This window comes from Budorcas taxicolor, chromosome 13 (assembly GCF_023091745.1).
Source record: "Budorcas taxicolor isolate Tak-1 chromosome 13, Takin1.1, whole genome shotgun sequence".
NCBI lineage: Eukaryota > Metazoa > Chordata > Mammalia > Artiodactyla > Bovidae > Budorcas > Budorcas taxicolor.
The window spans coordinates 46,015,363-46,028,520 of NC_068922.1; the positions used below are offsets into that span (position 1 = coordinate 46,015,363).

Consider the following 13,158-nt stretch of genomic DNA (forward strand, 5'->3'; position numbering starts at 1 on the left):
GGACACAAGGGGAGGAGGAGCCTCCACAATTCCCTTGCACACTCAGAGAACCCCTCTCGCCAAGCAGCAGCTGCTTCCGGTCCCCACGGGCTCCCACCTGCAGGGAGCGGGGACTGTGTAAGGCCGGGGCAGCCCTGCCGGAGGCTGAGGACATAGGGGCTGACCAAGGCTGACCTCTGGCCTTGAGTGCCCTGGACTGGGGCTGAGCCACACTCACCATCAGGGACGTCAGCCCCTCTTGGCCACTCTCCCCCCAGATTCAGCCTCCAGGCCTCAGGCTCTGCTTCTGCCAGGGTTGGGGTCTCTGCCTAGAGAAGAGGGTTCAGAAAGCCGGTAGCCAGAAGTATAAGTGTCCACCGCACTTGCGGTCCCCTGTGGGTGAGTCAGGCTGCATCTAGTGACGTGAAAAGGGAACCTTCCTCCCTGCATGTGGGATTTCTTTTCCATCCCGACCCGGCAGGGCAGCGTCACAGACAGTGACAACCTCAGCCAGGACCACACCCAGGGCATCTGCAAGAGGCCAATGGGGGGCTCTCTGCCCCGAGCTCTGTTCCGCGAGGGGTCAGTGTCCAGAGTGACTTCTGACCCTTGCCCCCAGCCTGGGGAGCCAAAGTTGTGGGAAGAGGGGGTACTAAAATCCATCGTCCCCTCCTCGGGCTGAGGCACACGGATGAGCGAGCCTGGGACAGGGGACACTCGCTGCCTGGCCGGGCCGAGGGGCCCATTGTCCAGGCGAGCAGCCTTTGCACCCTCAGGGAAGCAGTTCTTGTGGAGGCGTGTGGCCACAGACAGGAGGAGAGGCCCGACTGGGAACGTGGAACTGCAGCTCAGCCCCGAAGGCAGCAGCCTCGCCCCCCTTGGCTGTGGCTATGACCGTGATAGCCAGTCTCTGCCTCCCTCCTGCAGACATCCCACCTGTAGAGCCTGTGCTGCTCTGCAAGGCCGCACATCGTGTGCCCGGTGCAAGGAGCGAGTGAGGCTGCTGAGCTTCTCCACTAAACCCCAGAACTGAGGCCCCTCAGCAAGGGCTGCTTCAAGTTTTCAAGAAAAACCTGTTCTCCACACCAAGAGCTCACAGGGACTAGGGGTGCTCTGTGGACCACACTCCCGTCCAGCAGGGACTCAGCTGCCACCCGAACTGGGCGCCCTGAGGACCTGTGAATCTCTTTGCACTGACCTCAGCTTATCCGGCACCTGGTTGGTTGGTTTCCTCAGTGGGTGGAGGCTGTTTGCATGGTGAACTGGGGCTTTCCTGGTGGCTCAGCTGGTGAAAAATCCTTCTGCAATGCAGGAGAACCCAGTTTGATCCCTGGGTCAGGAAGATGCGTTGGAGAAGGGATAAGCTACCCACTCCAGTATTCTTGGGCTTCCCTTGTGGCTCAGCTGGGAAAGAATTCGCCTGCAATGTGGGAGTCCTGGGTTTGATCCCTGGGTTGAGAAGATCCCCTGGAGGAAGGAAAGGCTACCCACTCCAGGATTCTGACCTGGAGAATTCCATGGACTGTATGGTCCACGGGGTTGCAGAGTCGGACACAACTGGGCAACTTTCACTTTGGCATCAGGAAGACCACGTTCACCCACAGCTCTGAACAAGGTGGCTCCTGCCTTTAAACCCTAATCCCTCATCTTTTAACAACAGAATCATACCTGCAGCAAAGGGTTGTGATGAGGATTCTTTAAGTATGTGAAGGGGAATATGTTTGTTTTTGGTAATAAATAGTCATAATGATGAGTTACTACTCAAGTCTGGAGGTTTTTCTGCCCTCCTTGCCGTCACAGGACTCCAACCGTTCACTAACAGGAAGGGTCAAAGTGATCACTCTCCAGGTTCTTCAATAAATAATATTTATTGAGACTTGCTATGAACAACCCATCGTCCTCCATCCTTAGAGATAATAAAACACATGTGCTCTCTAGTCCCAAAAAGCTCATAGACTAGTTGGTGGCAATGAACACAAAGCAATTTTAAAAGAAATTAAACGATGTCCACAACACAGGCCAGACATAATCAGCAGCGGACAGCACTGCTTTCCAACGAAACAAGGAGGCCACAGACCAGGTGACCAGGCAAGTCCGGTGCCGGGGGTGGGGGTGCTGGAATAATCACAGGGAGGCAAGGGCACCTGGTGGGGGCGTGAAGACAGAGGCCAAGACCACCCTGGGCAGGGTCATCCGCAGGAAGAGTTCAGAGGTGAGAAAAGGGAAATGCAAGCTGCCCTGCCTCGATGAGAGACATCAGAGGCCCTAATTTATAAATGCTCGTAGGGACTATTTCAAGAGGCAGCCACTGGGAAGTGTGCAGAGATTCAGAGATAAATCAGCGTCACTGCAGAGGGACTAGGCCAGATACATCCACTGCCCTTCTTGCCTGTTGCTGGACCACCCCCTCCCAAAAGGGGGCTCCTCTGCCCCTGGACACCCCACAGCTCAGAGAAGACCCCCGCCATTCTGTCCCCTGGGGGAGACACATGTGGACGTGGTCAGAGCAGGTGCTGGTGGGTGGATGTGGGGATAGGGCAGCTGGAAGCATGGCCACAGCCTGGGAGCCCCGGGGGCCAGATGGGCAGAGACCCGATGTCAGGGTCAGCACCATCAGCACCAACCCCAGAGCTGGACTGTCTCAGCCAGAACCCTCCTTCCCTCTCCGGTCCATGCTGAGACACCGGGAAGGGACCACCTACCCGTAAACTGTGGCCGTGAGGCTCAGTGAGCAGCTAATACACAATCACCCAACACAGTGTCCAGGCAGGCAGGGGTGCTGCGGGCCCCCGCTTCTGCCCCACAGATGGCGCTCACTGTTGACATCCAGGCCTCTGCCAAGGAAGGAGATTTCCCTGAGGCCTTCATGCCGTGAGCCTAGTCCACATGAGAGGTAGCTTCTGAGCTGAGTCAGCCTTCCATATCGAGCCAGCTCAGGGGCCAGACACACATGAAGACACCTGCAGAAGACTCCAGAGCCGTGACTGCACCGCTCCCAGCATGCGATCCTCTCAGACATCGTGGAGAAAAAAGTCATCTCTGACACACCCTTTCTGAACTCGACCACAGAATCCATGAGCACGATGACTGCTTTGTACACACACGTACACATACTGTCTGTCTCTTCTCTCGCCGGCGTGGTTTCTGATGAAACGTCCCATGTTCCTCTAATCCCTCTTTCCTGTAGCTGTGGTATATTCGCAGTGCTTTCCAGATTTTGTTTTTGCTGTTCTGCAGTTTGAATGTGATGTGCCCAAGTGTTGATTTTCTGGCCTTTCTGCACTTGGCATCCCCGCAGCATCTCTGATTTGTGGTCTGCTTTATGTCATTACTTTGGGGAAATTCTCAGCTATTAGTTCAAATCTTGCTCCGTCCTCTCCTCCAGTTCCCAAATGCGGAACATCACACCTTTCTGTAATCGTCCCTGGATATTTTCTTCTGAGTTTTTTGTTCTTTTTTTCCTCCTTGGATTCCTGTTTGGGACGTTTCTATTGACCCATGTTTAGACGCTCAGTCCAGTCTACAGAACGGCTCCTCAGAGGCATTCTTCATGTCTGCCCCAGCGTTTTGATTCTTCCTTACGGTTTTCACATCACTCCCATCGGCTCTCTCACACTGTCCACCATTTCCACTAAAGCCCTTAGCATGTTAACCAGAGTAGTTTAAAAACCCTGGCTCCGCAACCTCCAGCACCTCTGCCCCATCCATAGCTATTTTACACTTCATATATGATCAGTGTATTTCACACATTCAATTAGACCCCAATAAAACTGTGTCTAAAAAAAAGAAAATCAGGTTCCTATTTACAATAGAGAGAATTAGTTACAGAACATACACAAATAATTTTATCACTGAAAAAGCAGAAAAAGTTCACCAGCAGGACATTTTTATATTATTTGTTGAGAATCAATTCAGAGCTAGAAGACATTAGTAATACACATGCATTGTAGAAAATGATTTTATTTTAGCAAATATATGAGAACTTACCCACCTGGCCAAATAAATGCTGCTTTCCCCAAAACAAGACTGTGAGAATAAAAAGTCTTACTCTGGCGCGTGGCCCCTGCTCAACACAATTTTTGGACTGTTTCCTGGATTTGAAATTGCCTTCAGTCCCCACTTATGAGGAACATAAGAAAAGTACTTTTATTGTTTTATGATCACACCTGGTAAATGAAATCCTTATTACATTTCCCACTTTAAAGCCAGGATTTATAAAATATATCTGACCAACAACCCAATTTTGACAGTATAAACTCTGCCTTTTGACAACTGCCTTCATGACATTTTTTTTTTAAGTCAACCACTGTTATTATCATTCTTGTATTTTATCGGACAAAAAAGAAAGGAAGGGATGTATCAAACATGTCAGGTTGCATTTTTTAAAAACTGCACATTTGTACATGTTTTTCTATTTACACTGGAGAACAGGCTCTCCCCGCCTTCAGGCGCAGCGGGTGCACGTGTCTGAGGCCATTCTGCAGATACAGCCCTGGCCCACGTGGCATGGCCCATGTGCCACAGAAGCAGCAGCTCTTCCTGCAGGAGGTGCACTCTCAAGCTCTGCATTTGCAAGAGCCAGCACACGTGCAGGACCCACCTGCAGTGCAGGAGCGGTTGGGATCCACGGCTAACTGAAGCAGGGCTGGGGTCCAGAGATGACTGCACAAGGATGGCGAGGATGTCAAAGGGGCGTGCTCTTAGTGCCTGTTTTCTCAAGAACATGATCTTGGAACAAAATTGGCTTTGCGTTTCCTCCCATGGGAACATACAATGAAAGAAAATCAGACAATTTAGGATAAAACTACACGTTGGTAAGTGGAAGAACTAGTATCTGAAGTGAAAAAACAGGGTTTGCAATAAGCATGAAACTGATGTAGGGAAAAATATTACTACAAATTCCCTCATCTTACCAGCATTCATTTGATCCAACACTTTCTCTTTAGAACTGTTTCTATTATCTTGGTTGTATGTTAGACACATTAAAGGAACATCTGTAGGCGCACTCAGGTTATACAGTGTGAGAACTAGAACACGCACCCGTGTGCCCAGTGTTCAGATCAGGATGGCACCTGTGTGCCCACCATCCAGGTCAGGACCGGCCCCCGTGTGCCCACCATCCAGATTAGGACTGGCCCCCGTGTGCTCACCATCCAGATTAGGACTGGCCCCCGTGTGCCCACCATCCAGGTCAGGGCCGGCGCCCGTGTGTCCACTGTCCAGATCAGGATCGGTGCCCATGTGCCCAGTGTCAAGGTAAGGACCAGCCCCCGTGTGCCCACCATCCAGATTAGGACTGGCCCCTGTGTGCTCACCATCCAGATTAGGACCAGCCCCCATGTGCCCACCATCCAGATTAGGACCAGCCCCCGTGTGCCCACCATCCAGGTCAGGGCTGGCACCCGTGTGCCCATCATCCAGGTCAGGACTGGCACCCCTGTGCCCACCCTCCAGATCAGGGCCAGCGCCCATGTGTCCACTGTCCAGATCAGGATCAGTGCCCATGTGCCCAGTGTCAAGATCAGGACCGGCACCTGTGTGCCCAGGATCCAGATGAGGAATGGCACGGTGCCAGTCTCAGCTCTTCCTGATCTCACCATTTCCTTCACCCCAGCCCCATTCCTGGCCCACAGTTGACCATTCGGAATGTTGGGTTTCATCCCACGAAATACGAGGCTATGATCACATGCAAGGCTGGATGGCTCATGCCTCACGAGGTTTCACATGGTCCAACAGTTGCACACAGCTGCATGTGAGTCATCCAGTTTCTGTTATGTCATGTCTCGCTGTGTAGAGGTACCAAGATTTGCTTTCCAGCCCCTGGTGCTGTGTGCTGGTTGTTCCGAGTTTGGTGCCATGACCTTGAACGTGTGCTCTTTGCAACCCCATGGACTGGAGCTTGCCAGGCTCCCCTGTCCTTCACTATCTCCAGGAGTTGGCTCAAATTCATGTCCATTGAGTTAGTGACGCTGTCTAACCATTTCATTCTCTGCCTTCCCCTTCTCGTTTTGCCTTCAATCTTTCCCAGCATCAGGGTCTTTTCAAATGAGTTGGCTATTTGCATCAGGTGGCCAAAGTATTGGAGCTTCAGCATCAGTCCTTCCAATGAATATTTAGGGTTGATTTCCTTTAGGATTGACTGGTTTCATCTCCTTGCAGGCCAAGGGACTATCAAGAGTCTTCTCCAGCACCACAGTTCAAAAGTATCAATTCTTTGGCACTCAGACTTTTTTATGGTCCAACTCTCACATCCATACATGACTACTGGAAAAACCATAGCTTTGACTATTTAGACCTTTGTCAGCAAGGTGATATCTCCGCTTTTTAATACTCCGTCTAGGTTTGTCAGTTTTCCTTCCAAGGAACAAGTGTCTTTTAATTTCATGGCTTCAGTCACCATCTGCAATGATTTTGGAGCCCAAGAAAATAAAATTTGTCATTACTTCCACTTTTTCCCCTTCATTGATGAGACTGGATGCCAAGATCTTAGATTTTTGAACACTGAGTTCTAAGCCATCTTTTTCACTCTCCTCTTTTACCCTCATCAAGAGGCTCTTTAGTTCTTCACTTTCTACCATTAGGGTGGTGTTATCTGCATATCTGAGGTTGTTATTTCTCCCAGCAATCTTGATTCCAGCTTGTGTTTCATCCAGCCTGGCATTTCACATGTACTCTCCATAGAAGTTAAATAAGCAGAGTGAAAATATACAGCCTTGTCATACTCCTTTCCCAATTTTGAACCAGTCCATTGTTCCACATCCAGTTCTAACTGTTGCTTCTTAACCTCCATACAGATTTCTCAGGAGACAGGTAAAATGGTCTGGTATTCCCATCTCTTTAAGAATTTTTCAGTTTTTCTTTTAATGTTCTGTCTTTCACATGTAATGCTGGAACTGATTCTCCTTCTGTTGTGAGATGTGGATGTGTTACTCAGTCATATCTGACTCTTTGTTTCCCCCATGGACTATAGCCCCCCAGGCTCCTCTGTCCATGGGATCCTCCAGGCAAGAATACCTGAGTGGGTTTCCACTCCCTACTCTAGGGGATCTTCCCAACCCAGGGATCAAACCCGCATCTCCTGCACTGCAGGAGTCTGAGCCGCCAGGGAAGCCCTTGGTGTGTGAGACAGGGATCCAATTTTACTATCTTCCTCCACGTGAGTAACCAGTAGTAGAACCATTCATTTCCCCCCACTGATCTGTGACTATATGAGCTGAAATGTTTCAGGTTTTCATTTATGCATGAATCAACTTTGATATCTTCCTGTTATACTGGTCAACTTCCCACTCTGTGCAAACCCCTCACTCCGCATACTACAGCCCTACCAGACTTGAGGTAAATTTTTTCTTTTCTCACTTCTTCTTTTCTCTTCTTGGGCATCCTGTTAACCCTGGCCTTTGCTCTTTCTAATAAAACTTAGGAACCACACTGTCCAATGCCTCAAAAAAAACCCCGGGTGATTTGGATTGGAACTGCATACTTGCCAATGTGGGGAGGACTGAACTTTTATAATATTGGCTCTCCCTATTAATAAACCTGATGGTCTGTCATTTTATGTCTTTTCTAATGTCTATGCTAAAGTTTTAAAATATTTAAAATATGGTTGATTTTAATCCTCTTTTTATTTTTGTCACATATTCAAAAAAGCAGAAACTTCTCAGATAACGGGTGATATATTTCAATGGTTCTGAAATTTCAAAAACTATAAAAAGAAATACAATAAAAACTTACTTCTACCCCATTCTCATTTACCACATTTCCTGGCCCCTCACAGTAACCATGTCTATCATTTCATTTTTATCTTTCCAAGGTATTTTTCTTTGTGCTCAGCATTGAAATTTCTCTATAAATATTTAATAACTTAAAGACTTAACTCTTTCAAACCCCAGTAGAACAAAAACAGATATTTAAAACCCAAGCTCCAATCAGACGTAACTTGGTGCTGATGTGTGCCAGTATGCTGGTCCATTTGAAACCATGCCTTCGTGACTTTTTCTTCTTACAGAACATCCTTGTAAAGGTCCCTTTACATTTTCAGTCCTCGGTGTTCACTGGAGGGACTGATGTTGAAGCTGAAACTCCAATATTCTGGCCACCTGATACAGAGAGCTGACTCATTTGAAAAGACCCTGATGCTGGGAAAGATTGAGGGCAGGAGGAGAAGGGGATGACAGACGGTGAGATGGTTGGATGGCATCACCGACACAATGGACATGGGTTTGGGTGGACTCCACGAGTTGGTGATGGACAGGGAGACCTGGTGTGCTGTGGTTCAAGGGGTCACAAAGAGTTGGACACAACTGAGCAACTGAACTGAACTAAACTGAACCCCTTAGGGGAGGGGTGCTGGTGAAAACTGCTTCTGTTTATCCAGACCATCACTTCACACTCATTCTTGAAGGAGGTCTTGCTGAGCACAGAATCCTAGTTATTTTCTCTTCACTCAGAAGCACCTGGCATATTTTCACATAGTTGAACTACTGGAGAGAGATGGACTTTCTCAGTTCCAGTTCCAAGATTTCCCAGGCAGCACTGTGATGGCCATGTCTGGGCTGGTGAAGCATGCAACAGCTCGCCCAGCACACACTTGGGAGGATGGGGTTGTGGGCCAGTGGTGACAAGGGGCCCGGCAGCACGGAGTCGATGAGCTTGGCCCAGGTAACAAACTACAGTCTCCAAATCATAGCTAAAATTTCCCAGCATATCCCTATCATTGGGAGGGGGGAGAAAGGAGTCCTTCTCACACACTGTAGCACCCTTTGGGTACCACGGACACCTGTGTGCTGGCATGACGGGACTCAGGAACTGCCCTCATCATGGGATAAGCCCTGCCCTCCCCACCTGCTGGCCCCCACTCAACACTCACCATGAATCCCATGGAACCAGACTCCCATGCACTCGTCTGGCGGTGCCTGGCACATGTGGAGTAAGCCACCCTTCCCAAAGCCTGACCAAGCCGCCTCCATCATGGACGCCCTCCACACCCGGTCACGCTTCTCGAGTGGCCAAAACCTCGCTCTCATCCCTCTCACTTCATGACCCTCTCTCTTCAGCCTTGACGGGAGGCTCTGATTTGAAGGTGCTCTCTTTGGAGGCCCTGTCCAGCCCAAAAGGCACACAGCCCAGCCCGCAAGGCACCAAAGGGCGCTCAGTCTACCTGCATGCTGGCCCCAGGCTGCTTCATGTTCTTAGAAATCTGGTGTTAAACTCAGAGCAGTTTTGTGACTTCATTTTCAGCCTCTTCATACAACAGGGACTGCACAACATGTGCTGATGTAAAGCAGAGGTGCTCCCAATGTAGGGAATAATTTCCTTGACTCCCCATTTATTCAGTGAAAACAGAAAGCCTGTGGACAATGAGGGAGACACACCTTGGTGGCATTTTGATGAAATCAAAGCAATACAAGCCTTGCCTTCTCAGTTCTTTATACTAATACAAACTTTAAATGCAACTGGAGGTATAATTATGAAATCTAGGTAATACATTTTCGAAGAGTAGGATAAGGCAGAAATTGTGGAGAAGCTCTACACTCTGGGGACTGAACGTGTACCTGCGGCCCACAGGACTGGGGTGACAAGTCCTCCTGGTTTGGGGCAGGGCTGGAGGACACGCCGGGCAGGGCCTTGCCACCTGCCGGGTTCCCAGGAGCCACCTGCCACGGCTCCCTTGGCAGATGCAGCTCCACCCGCGTGGCTGAGAACAGAACAGTGAGCAGGGCCACGCCAATCCCAGCATGCACTCAACACAGAAAACAGGCCCTCTCTCTGTAACAGGTCACTTGCTGTAACTGCAATTGTTTTCAACTTTCAAACAAGCTTAACTACAGTAAGGACAAGACAAATGTCTTATGAAACTGAGGAACTTTGACAAAGGACTGTAGTTTGTCAAGTTATTAACTCCCTTCAGAAATTCTGGGGTGGCGATGCAGGAATGGAGAAGTGTAATGTGGTTTATTTAATTATAGTATAACAGAAAAAAAAACACAATTGAGCTTTGAAGTCTAAAAGTAAAGTTTTTCAAATGGGCAATACTATAATTAACTTGTTCACTTTCTACATGATTGTGATGTTCAGTAGCCATTAATAATGCTTTACCAAAGCAAAAACATGAAAAAAAGCCAAATAATTTTTTGAAACTCCTAATAACAACACTTTCGCAACAATAGTTACAGAACATGGATTTTTAATGAATCTCATACTGCAATGAAGACACTGAACACTTATGAACAATTACATCAACAGAGTAAAAACACCTGCTTCTACACAACACTTATAAATGCACACTTTCCCCCCAAAAAACTTATTTTCACAGATTTAAGCAACAGATGATTTACATAGGATTCTTCAGTTCCAGAATAGGTACAGAATTTTCACTCTGCAGAAATTGATGTGCAGTGGCTGAGAAAGGGTGTCATTTGTCCAACAACACACCTCTTAAGAAATTCTCTTGACACATGGTTTCCAGTAAACACACATTTCCTCCTGCTGTGACAGGAAATTCTGGACTCATCAGCACATGGACAAAACCACTCCCACTTCCAAACACTGCTTCAGATGAGATCAAGGCAGTGGGCCACATGATTTCACTGCAGCCGCATGCACACACATCCCCGCGCACACTCAAGTGCACAAATAGGTGTGCACACACAGCACCCCCAGCTCCTTCATGACGCCTGAAGACACCCCGTGACCACAGTGGTGGGTCCCGCTCCTGAGAAGGGCCAAGCCCTAGGGAGGGAAATGGAGCTGCGTGTGGAGCCTCATCAGCACGGCCACACGGCTGGCACACACGCTGAGTTTACTCGCTGCCCATTGTTTCCGCGGGCAGAGATCTGGGTAAGTCTGGAGCAATGACGTGCAGAGACAGTTTCCAATGTTGCTAGCAGTGACTCTAGTAAGACACTCAGCTGTGAGACTAAAGCAGGAGAGAAGCCGGTGTGTGCGGGGGCGGGAGGGCAGCTCTGAGTGAGACCCAGGGTGGGGGCCCATCCTCACACCGCAGTCAGGGAATGTCAGACTCCAGCATCAGCTCCTGAGCCGCCACTGCTGTAAAGCTGCCCTGAAACTCCTGCCGTCTCACCTTCACTACTCAGATCTCCCTCCCACCCAGCCAGGGGTCCCCCAGACCCAGTCCTGACCATTCAGGGCCAAGAGGCCTGAGATTGGCTACCATGGGGCCTGACCAAAGGACCCGCAGGTGAAGGACCAGCATTCAGGCCGCCCCACCTGTGACACCACAAAATGGAAGCAGTGATGGGACGAGGCCGACACGATGGCTACCAGTGTTCCTCTCTGTGCCTGTCCCAGGACAGCCTCCAAGGGTTACAAATGGGGCAGGGGGGAGGCTGGGGGGCACTGAGATGTCTCGCTATCAAACTGTAACTCAACAAGAAACACGACTCGTGAACACTGGACAGAAAGTCCTGAGAAGGCAGGAGTGACAGGCTCCAGGCAGAAGGGGCCCTTGGCAGCCCTTCCTGGGCAGGGCCATCGTTGCGCCCACCTCTCCTGCCTTCTGGATGAGCTCATTCCAGCTCTAAATCACAAGTGCCTGAGCCACTAACAGTGACACCCAAGTTTCCCAAATACTTCATGTCTGAGGTAGAACTCATTTATTTGCATTGCTGGCTCTCAGATGCCACCAGGAAGTGAACCCACTTGGAAACATGCAAACCCAAGGTGTAGAAAATAAATAAGGTTTGTCTTCAGGTAGCAGGGCCTTCTAGAAAGGTCAAGTCACATTCAATGGGTAAGTCATCTGAAACTTCTAGAAACTGTTTATAACCACAGCTATAAACTAAAGTGCTGTAAATTTTACTTAATATCTGGAATCAGTGATTAGAACCATTCTATTTCAGAATTTGCCAGCATGAGATACCTCAGGAGATTGAAATGGTTTTCCACAAAAAGAGCAGAAAATTTTTCTTTTCAAAAGAAACTGTCCAAATGTTGCAAATTCAACACTCTACGCTTTTTTTAACTTCTAAAATCCAAGCAGATTTCACAACTGTAACAGAACACAGAGGTGAAGCTGAGTAAGCAGACGCCAGAACCCCACACAGACGTGAGATCTCTGCCCACTCCTGCCGGACAGGCACACATGCACCATCGCTCCAGAGACCACTGACCACTCGTCCAGATGCCCCGCCCTCCTGTCACCCAACACACCAGGGACTCACTACACCAGCGGCCACGGAAGGGGGTCCACCTCACGGCCGCAATGCCCACGCACACAAAACGGAAAGAAGCAACAGGGCACACCTCTGGACACTTCATGCAAGCTGGGTACAGCGAGGAGAGAGCGCCCTGCTCAGGCCCACCGCCCACAGCCGCGGCGTCCCAGCGCCCAGCGAGCCAGCAGGCACGGTCCCCGGCCGGCCGGAGCCTCGGAACGGCCCTCACTTCTCCTGCAGCAGCGCCGGGATGTTGATGTTCCAGCCAATGGCCTGCCGGTCAAAACCGCAGGTGAACAGGTTGCACACGGGGTGGTCCTCGCTCCAGGCTGAGCCGCACACCATCCGCCGGTGGCCCTGCAACCAGGCACAGAGCCGTCAGAGCAGGGCCTGAGCAGGACCATACCCCCACAACCCATCAGACAGGGGGGGTGTGAAGTGGACCAGTCAAGAGAACTCCTGTGCTGCTGGGGGAGCTGCCGTGAAACAAGAGGTGGGAACATGGCTGAGCTCAGTGCAGCCCAACCAGCGCCTCAGGACCCTTTCTCTAAGAACAGGAGTCAGACAGCAGTCAACAGGAAGAATGCAGAAACGGGATTAAACATTAAACATTAAATGGGATTAACATCCTCTGGGATGTTTTAATGAATAAATGAGGATGGATGATGTGGGAAGAAACAAATATAATTCACTCAAAGACCCCAAGTACATTTGAACAAATAATTGCTTCAAGGGATAAAGGAGCTAGAAATATACCTTTGGTGCCAAATAAAACAAAGATAAAATAAGTAGCCTTTCAAGTAGATTCCCGCCACCTTCAGAATGCTGGAACGAACACTGCAGGCTATCTGGGGAGTTTAAATTGGACACGCTGACCTGTTACTTTAATATACAACAGGTACAGGGCAGAATTCAGAAAAGCTAACAGAAATCCCGTAAGTAAAACATACTCTCAACAGAACAGCACCAAAATTCCCTCTGCAAGACATCTCCATGGTGGGGTGCC

The 13,158-nt window shown here is 49.4% G+C and overlaps 1 protein-coding gene across 2 annotated transcripts in view; it reads right to left on the reverse strand.

Moving 5' to 3' along the window:
- Nucleotides 1–10,153: 10,153 nt before the first annotated feature.
- Nucleotides 10,154–13,158, reverse strand: part of WDR37 (WD repeat domain 37) — a 34,373-nt gene continuing 31,368 nt past the window's right edge. For both annotated transcript variants that reach the window (XM_052650834.1, XM_052650833.1), the window contains exon 14: nt 10,154–12,509. In XM_052650834.1, coding sequence (XP_052506794.1) covers nt 12,378–12,509 — 132 coding nt within the window. In that variant the 3' untranslated portion in view covers nt 10,154–12,377. The remainder of the gene's footprint in view (nt 12,510–13,158) is intronic.